Genomic DNA, 17,813 nt, shown 5'->3' with positions numbered 1-17,813 from the left:
TCATATAAGCAAACACTGTGTTACATCGTCATATCACTGTGACAGCTAATCCTTTATTAAACATTTGCTTTATTAGCTCTCACTCACAATTAAATATTAGTTGATATATATTGCATATATAGTGCGCTTATGAAACATATTTCTACAACTGTTCACCATAAATTCTTATATATATAGGCTATAATTTTTACAGCCATCACATTTTATACTCAGCTATACAAAACTTTTATAATTTTAGAATCTCCATATAAAATCACCGACCGATTAAGTACAGTGTCGTCGGTGCAGATACGGCGGGTTGTACGCTCGCAGCGCGTTTGTCGGAGAATCCCACTTGGAAGGTGCTGCTCATCGAAGCCGCCCGAACATTTAGCTATGGATATGGATACCAGCAGTTGCGTGTGGTGAATGCCAGCATAATACTAGTGATTATGGCTAGACATCCTAATGGACCTATGTCAAAGCTAGCTGAGAAAGCAGAAAACATGATTAAGCAGGACCACAACTACATTTGAACTCGTAAGCGTTAATAAAAAATAACTATTAAATATTAGTAATAATTAACTTTTTTTATTAATTATTTATATATTATGTATTTAATTTAAGCTTTCGTGGTATGAACAAATTCATTCCACATAAAGCCTTAGATGTTATTATTATTAGTGCTATGCGAGAACAAAAGTCGAGCATCAAGGCAATAAACATTTCAAATTTCTAAGTTGTGAAATAAAAATTGTTTTTTATTTATATAAAGCGTATATACATATGTATATATATTTTTTTTATTTGTATCATGTCTATCTATTGTATTTTATGTATGTAAATTGGTGCTTTGTTCTAATTTCTGTCTGTTTTTTTATTTTTTATTGTGTTGTGTTATTGTCTTATGTCACAGGTTCAACTTTAATAAGCTATTATGACTGATATTTGGGAGTGTTTTCTCAATTCGTGTGCTTTAGATAATATTTAAATGTGTCAGATAATTTAGCAGGACCATACAGGGTTTTTAAAACATATTCAATGCTTATACATACATATATCAATATGACGAAGGCGCAGCTTGCACTCATAACACAGATTTTTGTAATTCTCAACGAGCGATATAAACCAAATCGTAACTAGAGACCAAAAAATTCTCAACTCTCGTTTTTTCCAAAACTTATACGACTTTACGTTAATGACATAAAAGTTGGCGCACCCTGTATATATGAATCTGTATTTGTCAAGCCATTTACGTAATTTGTCTTTGTTGTGGACGATCCGATGAGTAGTCATTATCTTTTATGATAATGTTAATGGTAAATTGCCAACAAGCAAATGGTTTTTAGGTTGGTCGCAAGCTCGTTGAAATCCTACGTGTGTCACACAAATGTGCGCAAAAGGAGTAAGTAAATATGATATCCAGCTGAATAAAAAAATTCGCACATCATGGATAATTCTTACAAAGAAGAATCACCACACTCAAGGCCAACACATCAAGGAATCCCAACAGCAGTTTTTAGCACGAATTATTCATTGCTACAACACTCCTTAATTTGAGAATGTTTATTGAAAAAAAAAAAATAAACTAGATTTAGAATGAGAGCCGTCATTTACAACAAAAACACACACACAAATGCAAAAGTCCGTATGAAAGTAATTTTTAATCAAACTGTGCATACAAATTAAGCGAGCAAGCGGATACCTTAAATACTGTGTTAAAACACGTCTGCAACAACAAAAAAGACGACTCACAGTAAGTGGCAGCCGCCGCAGCGCTAGCGCCGATCTGAGTGCTGACCATGACATTGACACTCGTGAAAACAAAAGTAACAAAACAAAGCTAACGCTTGTATTTGTATTTGTTATTATTTTTTGCTTTTGCGTTTTGCTGAGCGCATGTAAACGAGAGAAAAGAGTGTAAATGCTCTAAAACAGCAAATAGGTACAAAGGTACAAGCTTTCTATTAGCTGCACAGTGTTTAAGAGTGCCTTAATATTTGAAAAATCGAATATTTCAAGGAGCAAATTTTAATACAAAGTTAAAAATAAGTAAAATAGAAAGAAAATACAGAGACTCATTAAAAAAATTATTTAAAAGTAATACATATAAAATAAAAAAAAATATATATATAAGCAATAAAAAAAAAGTATATTAAAAAACTAAAACATTATATTAAAATTAAGAAAGTAAATAAAAATATTATAGAGAATATTCTTTTATTAAAAAATTTATTATTACCTACATTTGGAGATAGTTCTATGATCGTGTATTAAAAAAGGAAAAAAAAAATAAACGTTGTAATATCTAGCATTTGGTTTAAAGATACTGCCGATGAAAATAGCACTGAATTACTACTTTTCTCACACTTTTTCTTTACCATTGAACTCATTGAATTTTCAGTTCGAAATGAGAGCGTCAAATGTTTGAGGCAGACATAAGCTGTCTACGATTGGCCATTTCGGTCACTATCTTTACGCGCTGCTTTCTTGTCATAAAATTTACATACACAATATTGACTCAAACAAAACCTTTTGTAAATATTTATAACTTGAAGAAAAAATAGAATTAATAAAATATAAAATATGGCGGTAATCAAAATTAAGGGTTCAAAAATGTATTACGTAGATTTAATTATTACTTCAACAAAGACAACACAATTGCGCCTGCGTCTGAAGACATGTTAGCGCGCAGGATCACTAGTAATGTCCGTTTGTTTGAACATCTGAAATCGAAAGACAGATATAATTTCAGTTCATTTAAACTAGACACTAAACTTCAACTAAAAATAGATGTTCTAAAGGTAGCCTAACTACTGCACAACGATTATACAAATGTGTATCATGTTGATGGAAAAAGGTCTAGTGATGAAATGGAGCAACATTTTTTGTGTGAACGAAAGCAAGAATGCGCTTTATGATAGGATGCTAGAATTCAAAATTAATATAAAAGAAAAAAACTAATTGACGTGTGATTTCAACACTTTCATGCCACTGTGCCAACTAATCCTTTGCTTGCTAAATGTCAATTTTAAAAGCTTTATGTTTCACAACTTAAAATACGCTAGAAGTTAAGAGAGCAAATATTGCGTTCAATGAACCATTACACGTTAGAGCGCTTGTAAGCGACCTCTCAACGATGAGCATGACAATACAAATGCGCCGATTTATATAAGCTTAACTGCTTACATCAAATATACATATACTGTTGTATATGAAAGCGCTTTCGTTTTCTACACAGATATTCTAATCAACTTTATAACATTTGAATCTTTATATGGAGTAACCGGCCGGTTAAGTGGCACAGAATTGCGCGGAACAGTGGCGCATCCACACACGGCTTACGGAGCACTCCAAAACGCGCGTGCGCTGAAATACGAAATATCAAAATATACGGTGCAGTGTGACCCATATAAATTGCGCTTAATGAATTTAATAAATTTCGAAAACAATAGACCGCAATAGTTCAATAAAAGCTAAGGCTACGATGTGGACGCGACTTGTGTTAATTGTATTTGTACTCACAATAGTCGGTCGCGTTTCGCATGCGCAACGCGGTAATATCATAACGACGTTATTCGAATTTTTGCGACGTGGCCAAAGCGATTTAAATATCGAGCATGTGGACGATAATGTGCAGCTCTTAAATGAGTATGATTTCATTGTCGTCGGTGCGGGTACGGCGGGTTGTACGCTCGCAGCGCGTTTGTCGGAGAATCCCGCTTGGAAGGTGCTGCTCATTGAGGCTGGTGGTCCTGAAAATATGGCGATGGATATACCAATCCTAGCACATTTCCTGCAATTGACCGAAATCAATTGGAACTATCGCACGCAGCCGTCGGACAAGTATTGTCTCGCAATGAATAACCGTCGTTGTAATTGGCCGCGCGGTAAAGTCATGGGCGGTTCCTCGGTGCTCAACTACATGATGTACACACGTGGCAACCGGCGCGACTATGATCACTGGGCAGCGTTAGGCAATGAGGGTTGGAGCTACCGCGACGTGTTGCCATATTTTCGCAAATTCGAAGGCTCCGAAATACCCAATGCTGAACGAGACTACGTGGGACGCCAAGGACCAGTGAAAATCGGTTATCCGGGCTGGCGTTCACAAATATCGGCGGCGTTTGTGCAAGCAGCACAGGAGGATGGCTTGAAGTATCGTGACTACAATGGGCGCATACAAACTGGTGTGTCCTATCTACAGGCCACAATACATAATGGTATGCGCTGGAGCTCAAATCGCGCGTACCTCTATCCGCATAAAGGCAAGCGCGCCAATTTGCATGTGAAAAAGAACACATTAGTTACTAAAGTGTTGATTGAACCGCGCACGAATACCGCGTACGGGGTGGTGCTAAGCATTGGCGGTCAATCCTATCAGGTGCGCGCAAGACGCGAGGTGATACTGAGTGCAGGCGCTATCAACACACCACAGCTGCTTATGCTCTCCGGTATTGGTCCTGCGCAGCATTTACGCGATGTGGGCATTAAGCCAATTGTGGATTTAGCCGTCGGGTACAATCTGCAGGATCACATTGCACCCGCGGTTTCGTTCACCGCAAATGTTAGTTCTATCAGAACGACAGATTACTTTGAAACCAGCAATATAATGAAATATATAGATGGCAAGGGCGTTTTCGGTTTACCCGGCGCTGTGGAAGCGATTGCCTTCTGGGATCTCGGACAGCCATACTTAGAAGATGGTTGGCCCGACTTGGAAATGTTTCAATTAGCCGGTTCTTTCGATGAAAATCCAGCTACGCTGCGCGCATTCGGCATACAACCGGACACGTATAATACCATGTTCGGTAATGTGAAGAGCGATGGTTTCATGATATTTCCCATGATATTGCGTCCAAAGAGCCGTGGACGCGTAATGCTTAAAAGTAGTGATCCCTTCAAATACCCACTTTTGTACGCCAACTACTTTGCACATCCGGACGATTTGGATATAGCAGTGCGCGGCGTGCTGAAGACAATTAGTTTGATTGAGAAACCCGCATTCAAAGCAATAAATGCGCGCGTGTTAGAACGCGTGATGCCCGGTTGTGCGCAAGTGCCTTACAGATCGCGCGCTTACTGGGAATGCTATGTGAGGCATTTCACTTTCACTATTTACCACTACTCGGGCACAGCGAAAATGGGACCGTCGACAGATCCAGCGGCTGTGGTTGATCCGAGATTGCGAGTTTATGGCGTGCAGCGTTTGCGTGTGGTGGATGCCAGCATTATGCCAGAGATTATAGCGGGACATCCCAATGGACCGGTGTTTATGATAGCTGAGAAGGCGGCGGATATGATTAAGCAGGATCACAACTACATTTGAGTTGATAAGTGACACGTGTGTGGAAGTAGGCGAAGATATTAAAAATGAATAAATGTTTGTCATAGTTAAGCAATTCTTAGCAAATTTATCTCAGGTATTTAAGGGACGCTGTCGTTAGGGAAATAAACCTACTTTAAGTTATAAGATTTGTGGTAGCAACTACTTAAAACAACTGCAGATTAATTGCTTCAACCAACGCTCTATTGTGTTTGTGTAGTATTCAGTATTGTCACTTCGGTTATTCTTTGCGCCGTCGAGGTCGAAAAAGCGCCACACAAGTTCAGTAACCAATTAAAATCGTGGACTGACGCGCAACGCTACACCGCGCGCTGTGTTGCGTGTTGCGGTTAACGTGTCCACCGTCAGATAGCAACGGCATGAAAGCGAAAACGCGAAAGAACAAAGATTTCCATGTGTTACACGCTACAGCGCTTAGAAAATCACCGACTGTTTGCACTTCATTCGCCATATACGAAAACCAACAGACACACACAACGACACTGGCAGCGGCGTGTCGTGTGAAGGCATGAGCTTGCAAGTTCAACAACGTTGTCGCTGCTGGCGCAACTTAATTTGCTACAAAAACCACTTCGTCATTACGTACGTCGACGTCAGCGCGCGTCGTGTCGCGTTAGCCGCCGTCGACGCTGAGCTTGAAGTTGTTGGACAACCTGTTCGATGTTGGCGCGCATTCGCATTGATCTATTTAGTTTTGATTTTTTTGCGCTTATCAAGCCAATCGTTGAAGAAGCTGACTGCCGAAGAGTAGGCAGCAAGCGTCGTCTATTCACTACGATTATTAAAACCACATACAACAGCCGAACGGCAAGCATTCCAAGTTACGATTCCTCGGCGTTAAGACGCGCGTTTCCGAGAACACGACGGTACACTGCAGACGGCGCAGACAACGGGCTCGCGGTTCTAACAAACACCAAACCTAAGCAAAGTGGCTAGAACGCGTTGGCAGCGTTAAGAGGCTTGAAAAGCCATATGAAATCGGTTAAATAAAAACTGGACTAGTGCAAAGTGCAATAAAAAATTTGAAAAGAACAAAAAAAATAATAAAAACAAAAATTATTAAGCAAGAACTGTAGAACTTTGAAACTTGTGTGCGCGCGTAGTCATAAAAGTGTCGCGAATTTATTGAGCACAGCATAAAATATGTGCAATTTTTAAATTTGCCCCAAAATCTTAAAAAAGAAATATAATAAAATTGTGTGTGCGAAAATGTTTTGCTTACTACAACCACGTCTGGTACTACCTGCGCTAGTTTGCCTGCTGTGCGCCTTTACTTGGGCGCAGGAGCGCAATGTCATACTTGAGGCCTTCGACTTTCTGCGTCGCGGGCAGATAGACGCGAATTTAGAAAACTACGACAATAACCTGCAAATGGATAACGAATATGATTTTATTGTGGTAGGCGCAGGCACAGCGGGTTGTGCCATAGCGGCGCGTCTGTCGGAGAACCCGAAATGGAAAGTGTTGCTTCTGGAGGCCGGCGGTCCGGAGAGTCTTATAATGGACGTGCCCATTGTGGCGCATTTTCTACAGCTGGGCGAAATGAATTGGAAGTATCGCACACAGCCCTCGGATCGCGCTTGCTTGGCTATGAACAATAATCGTTGCAATTGGCCGCGCGGCAAGGTGATGGGCGGCTCGTCCGTACTCAATTATATGATGTATACGCGCGGCAATCGACGCGACTACGATCGCTGGGCAGAGCTGGGTAATGTCGGCTGGAGTTGGCGTGATGTGCTGCCTTATTTCAAGAAATATGAAGGTTCTAATGTGCCAGACGCTGATGAGGATTTGGTGGGACGCGATGGTCCCGTGAAAGTGTCATACGTGAATTGGCGTTCAAAGATTGCCGAGGCATTTATGGAAGCAGCGCAGCAGGATGGTTTGGAACATCGTGACTACAATGGGCACATACAAAATGGCGTCAATTATTTGCATACGACTACACGTAATTCAACGCGTTGGAGTTCGAATCGCGCCTATTTGTATCCGCTCAAGGGTAAACGCCGTAATTTGCATGTGAAGAAATTCGCTTTAGTCACAAAAGTGCTCATCGATCCAACTACAAAAACCGCTTACGGCATAATTGTGCGCACCGACGGACACGAGCATAAAATACTCGCACGCCGTGAGGTAATCGTTAGCGCTGGCGCCATTAATACACCGCAGCTGCTCATGCTCTCCGGTGTTGGACCTGCTGAGCATTTACGTGAAGTAGGCATTAAACCGATTGTGGACTTAGCCGTCGGGTTTAATCTGCAAGATCATACCGCACCTGCAGTCACGTTCACCACCAATGCGACATCGTTGCACTTCGAAGATTTTGCCGATCCAACGCTGGTGAATCGCTTCAATCGGCAAGAAGGTCCTTACGGCTCACCCGGCGGCTGCGAGGCTATGGCTTTCTGGGACTTGGATCATCCGCAACTGAAAGATGGCTGGCCAGATATTGAACTGTTCTTGGTAGGCGGTTCGATGTCTTCCAATCCGGCAATATCACGTGCCTTTGGTCTAAAAAAACTCATCTACGACTCCATGTTTGCGGAAATCGAAGACAAAGAACTCAATGCATTCATGATATTCCCCATGATATTGCGTCCCAAAAGTCGTGGACGCATCATGCTCAAGAGCACCGATCCGCAGAAATATCCACTGATCTACTCCAACTACTACGCGCATCCGTATGACGTCGACATCTCCGTGCGTGGCGTGCAGAAGGCGATCAGTTTGGTCAACTATCCGGGCTTCAAGAAGATCAATGCTAAAGTGTGGAACCGCAGAATACCCACATGTAAGGGTATCGAGTTCGGCACCCGTGACTATTGGGAGTGTCATGTACGCCATTTCACTTTCACCATTTACCACTACTCAGGCACAGCGAAAATGGGCCCGGCTACCGATCCAGCGGCTGTGGTGGATCCGCGTCTGCGTGTCTATGGCATAAAGAATCTGCGTGTGGCCGATGCGAGCATCATGCCAGAAATCATGTCTGGCCATCCGAATGGACCGGTCTTCATGATAGCCGAGAAGGCGGCGGATATGATCAAGGAGGATCACGGCTTCAAGCAGTGACGCAACGCAAATGTTGGAGTACTTTTAAGTGGAACATAAACTGTATTTATATGCCAAGCTTTCCAAAGGGAGACTACAGTAACTTGTAAGACAGGGTGGGGGCACTTGCTAACTCGTAGCCAGCAGTTAATGTAAATAAATCGAATTAAGTTTTTAGTCTTAAGTGTGAAAAATTTGTTGCCAGATAAGTTAAAACCATGAGTTTAAATATTTAGTTTATTATTGAGAGCATCAATGAAGCATTCTAAGTCTAAATATTTACTGTTACTTTTAGTTAAATAAGAAAGTCAGTGCACTGAAAATTAATCTGTAAGTTTTAAAGTGTAAATAATAAATATGTTTGTAAGCGTGTGTGTATTTAAACTGTATTTGTAACATTGTCATTGACAGCTGTCCGTCCGTTGCCTTCGGCGTGTGCTATTATTATTAACTGCTGTTGCTGTTGCTGCTATTCGTCCGCTTTGTGACTCAGTTTCGGAGCGAATTCGATTTGAAAATCAAATTTCGGTCATTCACTTGCTTTGGCGTCTGCAAACTTAATTTCATTTTCATTCAACTTCAGCGTTTCGCTCGATTGACCACAACTCTTTGTCACTCTTCGCTTTGCGGCTTTTCGCCAAACTTTATTTGAAGATTATGAAATTGTGTATAGCCAATTTATGCGTAATTTCAGCTGAACGAGTTTTTTCGAGGGTGTTCGCATAAAATGCCAAAATTTTAACAAACGGCATAGGGTGAGCATGCATAAAAACGTACTGAGTCACGTAGATGGGCATACAAGTGATGTCAAGTGTAACAAAATTTATTGTCGTACAAAGGGAATTATTTTGTAGAAATAAAAAGAAATAAATAACTAATTTATGAAATTTATTTCTGCCAATATATACAGGGTGCTTCGAGTGTTTTGAATATACTTTGTTAAAAATATTTTAATAACTCCACTCAATACGTTATAGGAAGTGATGAGGAACCACTGAAAAGTTTTATGATTGTCATTTAGGTGTCTAATAAACTCGTTTTGATGACATTTGTTTAAGGAACTTGAAGTTTAATTGATTAGTTAAAGAGGCGATAATTTGTTTTCCGAATTTATTATAAAAGTGTTAATTGATTTGTCATATTTTTTAAAGGGTAACCGTTAAATACAAAAAGGTCATGCCAAATCAGAGAGGTAAACTATATTAATTGTTGTGTCATGATTTTGTTTAAAAAATAATGAATCAATTAAGATCTTAATTGAGTTATCGTATTTTCCAAATAAACCTAACTGACCCATAAAATAATGTTATTAAAACTTACTTAAATAGTATATATTCAAAACTCCTTTGTCGCTGCATACTAGAAGTATACACTATCCTATCCTTGAAGTACTTTCCTTATCTGCTTAATCAACTGATCAATTAACCGGCGTTTGTTCGATTAAAGCTCTGATTTAGACTGATTTACCACACAAAAAAATTTTATTTAACAACATTAATTTTTAATAGAATACAAATCGAGTTGAAACTGGAATACAACACTGTGAGTTTTTGTCTATGCTGCAAATTTTGTTGAGGTTATTATTAAAATAACAATGTGCTGATGAATCTTTCAAACATCTTACGAACAGCAAAAACAAAAATCGATTAGGCTGCTCGTTAATCGAGTAGCCGGTATGCGAAAGGCAAAAACTGGTCTCAATTATAATATTATTGTATTAAATTGATTTGGCTTGCGAAAAGTGAGTCATCACATCGAATAGTAGACAGTTTTCCAAAAAATAATTATATTTTGCTAATGAAAAATCGAGTCCTGACTGTCATCTAGCATTTCGCAGTAAACAAATACGATTTGGCGGCTATTTAAAAGTTCAAAAGTTGTTATAATTAGAAGTCTGAGAGTAGTAGTAGTTATTTTAGTATTGGTTGTAATAAATATATTAATATTTCATTTTAGTCAATTAAAAAAAACTATTATATGTAGTCTATTAACACTTTTTTAATTATTTGTTGTTTCTTTAATTCTAAATTATTTTAACTATACTTTAATTGAGTCAATTAACAAATTAAATTATAATTTTAACAAAAAACAATTAAAATTTGATAATTTCTTTTGTTGTTATATTTTTAGTTCTAAAGTTTCTTATTTATAATTTAATTGGGTCAATTAACAAATTACGCTTAAATGTAGTCAGTTATCACTTTTTAATTATTTTATTTTGTTGTTATATGTTTTATTCAAAATTGTTTCTTTATATCTTAATTGAGTCAATTGTTTAATTAAATTTTAATTTTGTCAATTAACAAATTACGCTTAAATGTAGTCAGTTATCACTTTTTAATTATTTTATTTTGTTGTTATATGTTTTATTCAAAATTGTTTCTTTATATCTTAATTGAGTCAATTGTTTAATTAAATTTTAATTTTGTCAATTAACAAATTACGCTTAAATGTAGTAATCATTTTTTTAATTATTTTATGATGTTATATATTTTATTCAACATTTTTCTTTATATCTTAATTGAGTCAATTGTTTAATTAAATTTAAATTCTGTCAATTAACAAATTACGCTTAAATGTATCCAATTTACATTTTTTTACTCATTTATTGCTATATAATTATATAATTATTTTTTTTTTAATTTGAATTTTTTTATGTCATCATTGAACATTGCACTACCATACCACTGTCATAACAACTTACATCCATACTACACTGATTGTCAAAGTGTGTTCAATCAATTAACATATAAATATTAATTAATGATTTCCAATAAAATTAAACGCACTGTTGACACTTTCGATTGAGCATTCTTGTTAAGAAAACGAGCAATTAACATATTTAAATAAAAGCTATTTAAAGTGTTACTTATGGAATAATAAATATGTAAATGGCGCGCGAGCGTACTGCAACAAAAACAACAAACTGCATGCACTTTCAAGCAAACTGAGTTGGAGAAATAATTTTGCCGGCACTTCGACACGATCTGCTGCACAAACAATGCAGACGAACACACACAGTTACATATACATAAATACAAACGGTGCATAATTTATGTGCCTATGTTGGAATGCGCGGCATGTGCATGCCGAACGTGTGTAGGTGTGCGCGGTAAACAATTTTTCCTTTACCGTCTGACATTGACTTTGAAATAATATTATGCGAGCGCGTTCGTGTTATTGCCATTTAATTGCTTCATTTCATTTTACTTTTCGGTTTATCTGTTTCTTCCCGCCTTTTTTGGTCATAAGCAGTTTTTGTTTGGTTTTTTTTTTTGCTTTTCCTCTCATTTTCATTTCATGACGTATGTTGTTGTTTTGATCTTGTTTTGGCTGAATTATCTCAAGCCGTTTTATTATTTTTGTTATTGTTGCTGTTTGTCGTATATAATTATGATTTCATGCCAATCGGACAAGTTTTTTCAAATAATTTTGCGCATGCGGAAATGATTTGCCGATTCGTATTGAAGAACTGTAATGTTAATTTGGCAGTTACACTGTCAACAATTTGCCAAGTAGTATGCAAGAGCTTAGTAAGCAGAGGGTTTGAGCAATGAAGGTGTCTGTCGAATAATAACAAGCTTCAAGTATCTTTTTTTATTGTTGATTAAAGAAGCTGTGTTTAGCAATAACCAGTTGTTGTCAACATCGATTGTCTTGTAAAATTTATTAATTCACTTGTATCACGAAAAATACTTGTCGAAAAACTAGATTTATTACAATCGGAAGAAATGACTCATACTACGAAGACTTCTGAATATAAAATTTTCCAAGACATGGTAATCAATTCTGTAATTATTTATTGAGACGAGCCCTTTTGTTATGGTGTAATGTATTGTGTAAAAAATTATGTCTTTCCGTTATGTGAAAAATTTACATTTCTTGCATGTGCTAAAACTGTAAGATTGCTTGGACCTCTTCAATTTATAGTACTTCTTTATATCAACAATGGTCTCAACCAAAATATATCCTTTATTTATGTTTATTTAAATAAACTTAAAATTTGTAAGGGAGGATGGACTCATATGTAGAAGTTCACGTAAGTGAGGAAAGTTTTTGACTGTCATTCACTTGGGAGTGGTCAGGAACGATTCTTTTGCATGTGACTCAAGCAGCTCGCGACCAAGTATCCTCTGAGTAAACAGACATCCGTTTGAAGGCTAGCTGAAGTGAGAAGGCGAATACCGCTTATGCGGTTTTGCGTAGGGTTTGGGACCCACCACATAAAACCGAATTACCAATGAACAGGAAGCAACAGTCTCGGATGAGAAACCCCAATTTTGATGAGGACCACTGCAAACGTATTAAGGGCATGCACCTGGAATGTCCGGAGCCTTAATAGGGAAGGTGCCTCTGCCCTGCTGGTTGATGTCCTCGTAAGAGTAAAGGCAGACATCACCGCTATCCAAGAAATGCGATGGACGGGACAAGCCTCCTAAATATCGCCTATAAGGTTCTATCGAGCGTACTGTGTGAAAGACTAAAGCCCACCGTCAACAAACTGATTGGACCTTATCAGTGTGGCTTCAGACCTGGAAAATCCACAACTGACCAGATATTCACCATGCGCCAAATCTTGGAGAAGACCCGTGAAAATAGGAACGACACACACCAATTTTTTGTCGATTTTAAAGCTGCTTTCGACAGCACGAAAAGGAGCTGCCTTTACGCCGCTATGTCTGAATTTGATATCCCTGCAAAACTAATACGGTTGTGTAAACTGACGTTGAGCAACACCAAAAGCTCCGTCAGGATCGGGAAAGACATTTCCGAGCCGTTCGATACCAAACGAGGTTTCAAACAAGGTGACTCACTATCGTGTGACTTCTTTAACCTGATGCTGGAGAAAATAATACGAGCTGCAGAGATAAATAGAGAAGGTACAATATTTTATAAGAGTGTACAGCTGCTGGCGCACGCCGATGATATCGATATCATTGGAAACAACACCCGCGCCGTTAGTTCTGCATTTTCCAGACTGTATAAGGAATATCTCCTGTCATCAAACAAACAGTCAGCGCATTCGCGTCTTGGTCCCCACGTCACTGTTGACAGTCATAACTTTGAAGTTGAAGTCTACGCCAAGTATTGTGTAAAAAATTATGTCTTTTCGTGTTATGTGAAAAATGTATATTTCTTGCATGTGCTTAAACTGTAAGATTGCTTGGACCTCTTCAATTTATAGTACTTTTTATATCAATTATGGTCTCAACTAAAATATATCCTTTATTTATATTTATTTAAATAGGTGGCAACCCACTCAAAAATATTTTGTAAGGTACCTTAAACTCCTTCAGGTTGTAATGATTTTTTATTTTGTACAAACAGTTGAATTTGTTAAATACTTCTATTATGTTCTATTTAATATAATTCAAAATTTGGTACACTAATTTTTTTAAACAGGTTACAACTCTACTCAAAAATTATTTGGACTGTAAGCTTTCTTAAATCTATTCAGTAGTGTTGCTTTACTTTTTAAATATTTTTAGATATAATTTAAACAGCTGACAACCTTGTCAATTTTGAAAGTTTTTCTGATTTTTCAAAAACTTAAACCGTTATGAATAGATGTATATAATGACAAAGTGTAATCACTACCAAGAAACTGTTTGATGCATTTAATACATCTGTACAACTGTTATACACAACTAAAATATCAAGCCTGAAAGTATGCAATACTTTTAACATTTTGCATACAGTGGTACTCAAACTATTTTTTTTTATTTTTAGTTATTTGCAAAAATAATATAATTACTTGCTTAGCTACATATGTATAATCAATATTAAATAATTGATTTTATCATAATTAATAGACAAAAGAATTACGATTACAAAATTCAGACATGATAATCAATGAATAATACGACTTACAGAACTCTCAAATGTATTAAATGTGAATTTTAATATTTTTTATATACACCTCAATATACATAAGTATATAAATAGGCACTTATGCATGCTTGTGCTTAAAATCTGCTGCTCCACACAATCTGCAGCAAATGTCATTTGTCAATGCAACTCCCTGGCGACCATTTGAATGTCATGCCATTTACATGCATAAACCAACAATGCGCAACGAATTCACCGCCCAACAAGTTGTGAAATGAATGCAAACAAAAGAAGGACTTCATTTGGCGCAAAAAGGAAGCCACACATTCATTTGTTCAAGTGGTGCTTTTGTCGAAAATGGGAAATCGTTAATTAAAAACCACAGCGCAACGCACGACAAATTTCAATAAACAATGGAAACGCTTAAGGAATCGCCTACAAATGCGCATGCACATTTGCATTCACATACATACATTATAAGAATTGCATAGCAGCAGGTGTAAGAGTTGAGGAAGTTGCAAGACAGTGAGAAACAACAATATATTCAAAATGCAAGCCAAAAGTGTGTGTGTAAGGAAGTATATAAAGAGAATGAAAGAAAAATGAAGTTGGTAAAAGAAGGAGGTAGAAAAAGAAGTTGACGCTTTTAACTGCAATTTAAGGCATGAGGTATAAGTTAATGACTCTAACAGCCGGTTTCATAAAATTTTTTAATTGAAAATTAAGTTCCATTTAATTTTAATTTTTATTTAACTTTGCACTTAAGTTTCCTGCGTTTCACCATTATTGAAATTTGGCATCCTAAAAATTAAAAGGCAGGGATGTTAGTAAGAATAACAGCTGATTTATGTAAACAAATAAATTGTATTTCTTTGTCAAAATGGTAAACAAATGGGAATTCAGCTGATAGAAAAGTGTAACCATGGTCAAAGCGTGACCATTTAAATAAAAATTAAGTCAAATAGTGAAACTGAAATTAATTATTTTTCACTACAATTTGTTTCGTGAAATCGGCTGTAAGGGATATATATATATGTAAATCTCATTTAGTCATATAAGAATTTACGGTTCAATTTAGTCAATCAAAATATTATCATCTCTTCGCACTGCCAAATTAATTTAAAACATTAATATTATAATTGAGAAACCAGTTTTTGACTTTCGCACAGCCGGCTACTCTCACTCACTAATTACACTTATATTTAGTCGTTTCAAAAATTACAACTTAAGTTAACCAATTAAAAAATAAATTAAAATTCAATTTAAATGCAATTAATTGACAGACATACATACATATTAATTCAGTAAATTTATGAATTACCCTTTAATTTAGGCAATTAACAAATCACCATTAAATTATATTTTATTTCAATGAATTATTAAATTATGTCTTAATTTAGTCAATTAAAAAATTACAATTTAATTGAGTATATTAAAAAATTATTGTTTTTATTTAACCTATTCACTAATTACAATTCAATTTAGTCAATTTTAAAGTTATACTTTTTTAGTCCAGGTTACTAACAGGTATTTATGACTTTATTTATATGTTTTCCCTACCATGTGCCTCAAATCTATTCATGAACAAATTGTAAAAAATCTCTTAATCGAATAACGGTTTCGATTGCATGTACCCATAACCTCAAATTGATTTATCGAGAAATTTAGCAATTAATGTTTTTGTATATTAGACCATGACCTTTATTGTGAAAAAAATTAAATTCAATAGAAAAATCGATTTTCACTTTGTTTTCAGCGCATGTCGTATTAACTTTCATCAAATCGAAATGAGCACCAACTAAATAGCGCATAAACAGGGTAACAAAAATGAAATATTGGTATATTATCGCGTGTGTGGAAAGATAAAATGCAGCTTTCATCTAAATGAGTATGCAATATTTCAAATCGCGCTCGCTTTCAACACAAAATGCAATACATAGCTAAATCACCCCTGAAATTCACTAAAATCTTACCACAAAATTCACTTTGTTTTCGCAGACGAGTGCACAAACAAGAGAGAGTAACGGATGGCCGCGTTGCTTTCCCGTGACCAAAGTGCAAATGCTACAAAAATGCAACACAACCGCGGCGTGCTGAGTGGGGTGGTGCGGCGATTACGTGAATTGCATTACCTAAGGGGATAAATATCATGCGATTACCACGAGTGAAAGTGGTGACTGGCGTCATGGGAACAGTCGCAATAGCAACAGCGCCGGCTATTTGAATAACCTGTACAGCTGTAGTGATGTAGATATTTAGAGAAATAAAAAAAAAATATATTACAAAAATAAGAAAAAAGTTAATAAAGTCGCTTATGTGTTCACCCTAAAGTCCGGTGCCGCTCAGCAAGGTAGGCAGCGCCAGGGGGTGGTTCACCAGAAACGGAATTCTGGTTTATTTCAAAATATGTTTTGATTTCATTGTTCAAAGCAAAGGTGGTGGCACTTCAGCATGCTTTTTTTTATTTATACTTACATTTACAAAGCAACATTGTAGCTACAACAACATGCAGTGCATATTCGTTTAATACATACTAACATGTAATTTCACAACTGCTATAATTTACCTTTGTAAATGTTTGTGCCATACTTGCTTCCTACACTTTCCACCTCTCTTTATCCCATATATTGCCCGGTTTCTATGGTAAGCAAGTGAAACGAGTTTAAAATTGTTGTCATGAGGACATGCATAAATTTAGGCGCAAAGGCGTTAACCGGTATTTACAGCGTTGAATTGATTCGTTAACGGTAATGAAGTATTCACTTCTCATGTGGACGAATAAAATTAAAATAAAAAAAAATAAAGAAAAAGTAAATAAATAAATTAAAAGGTATTTGAGCATTATGCATATTCTTCGTTGAAACTCTATGCTTAAGAGAAACAACTATTGTGAATCAGTCATGATAAAATCTTGAGAACCGCACCTACTTTACTAACATTATTAACATTTTATGTCGCTATTTCTTTGTAGATCTCTTTACATGAATATTCTCATTTCTCTTTCCTTTTAGAATCTATATCCGCACCTTCAAGCAGTAATGAGCACTTGAACTTTCTCGTGGGAGAGATCTGACGTGTGCGTGTACATCAGTGCTGACGTATTTAACCCCAGATTCAAGTATTTGTATTAATATATTTTATAGCTATAAGTAATCTTCTTAATTCTGATAACAAATAAGGTTACAAAAGTCAGCAATATTTTCTCACCTCATTGTTTAATTATTTCATAGTTCAGTGCGATTAAGTGTATAAATGTCTACAGTGGAAACGTACCTGGAAAATAAAAAAATATATATTAATGAAACAATGAAACACACTTTAATTTTTTTTATTTTATTTTTTTACATTTGAGTGGCCTCGACATGAAATCATAAATTTTGATGAAAGATTCAACTGGCATTGCAATCTCAGACAGTCCGATTGTTGAGAGTACATGTGCGAATTAAGACTTTGCTCATAGTAGATAATTGATGATTCAGTATCAATTCCATCAAAACCCATAGCAAACTCCCAACATGACAACCACTGCAAAAAATTTAAGGATACTCATTTAAGTGCATTTAAGTGTGCTGTGATGTCCGGTCCCCGACAGGAGAGATGGACTATG

At 36.4% G+C, this 17,813-nt stretch overlaps 3 protein-coding genes and 1 long non-coding RNA gene across 5 annotated transcripts in view; 3 read left to right on the top strand and 1 right to left on the bottom strand.

Moving 5' to 3' along the window:
• Flo-2 (flotillin-2) overlaps positions 1–17,813 on the bottom strand; it is a 248,883-nt gene that overhangs the window by 205,521 nt on the left and 25,549 nt on the right. The window lies entirely within an intron of this gene.
• Positions 225–770, top strand: LOC114804334 (uncharacterized). Its single transcript, XR_003752545.2, has 2 exons — positions 225–519; positions 607–770. It is a non-coding gene; the product is annotated as an uncharacterized LOC114804334 (long non-coding RNA).
• On the top strand, positions 3,283–5,481 carry LOC105215173 (glucose dehydrogenase [FAD, quinone]-like). The gene has a single exon (XM_011188962.3). It carries the CDS (start codon positions 3,467–3,469, stop codon positions 5,306–5,308), a length of 1,842 nt encoding a protein of 613 aa, XP_011187264.1. The 5' UTR covers positions 3,283–3,466; the 3' UTR covers positions 5,309–5,481.
• Positions 5,415–8,755, top strand: LOC105215174 (glucose dehydrogenase [FAD, quinone]). Its single transcript, XM_011188963.3, has one exon. It carries the CDS (start codon positions 6,536–6,538, stop codon positions 8,396–8,398), a length of 1,863 nt encoding a protein of 620 aa, XP_011187265.1. The 5' UTR covers positions 5,415–6,535; the 3' UTR covers positions 8,399–8,755.

The sequence above is a fragment of the Zeugodacus cucurbitae genome, chromosome 5 (genome assembly GCF_028554725.1).
Source record: "Zeugodacus cucurbitae isolate PBARC_wt_2022May chromosome 5, idZeuCucr1.2, whole genome shotgun sequence".
Classification (NCBI taxonomy): domain Eukaryota; kingdom Metazoa; phylum Arthropoda; class Insecta; order Diptera; family Tephritidae; genus Zeugodacus; species Zeugodacus cucurbitae.
This window is presented reverse-complemented; position numbering and strand designations above follow the sequence as displayed.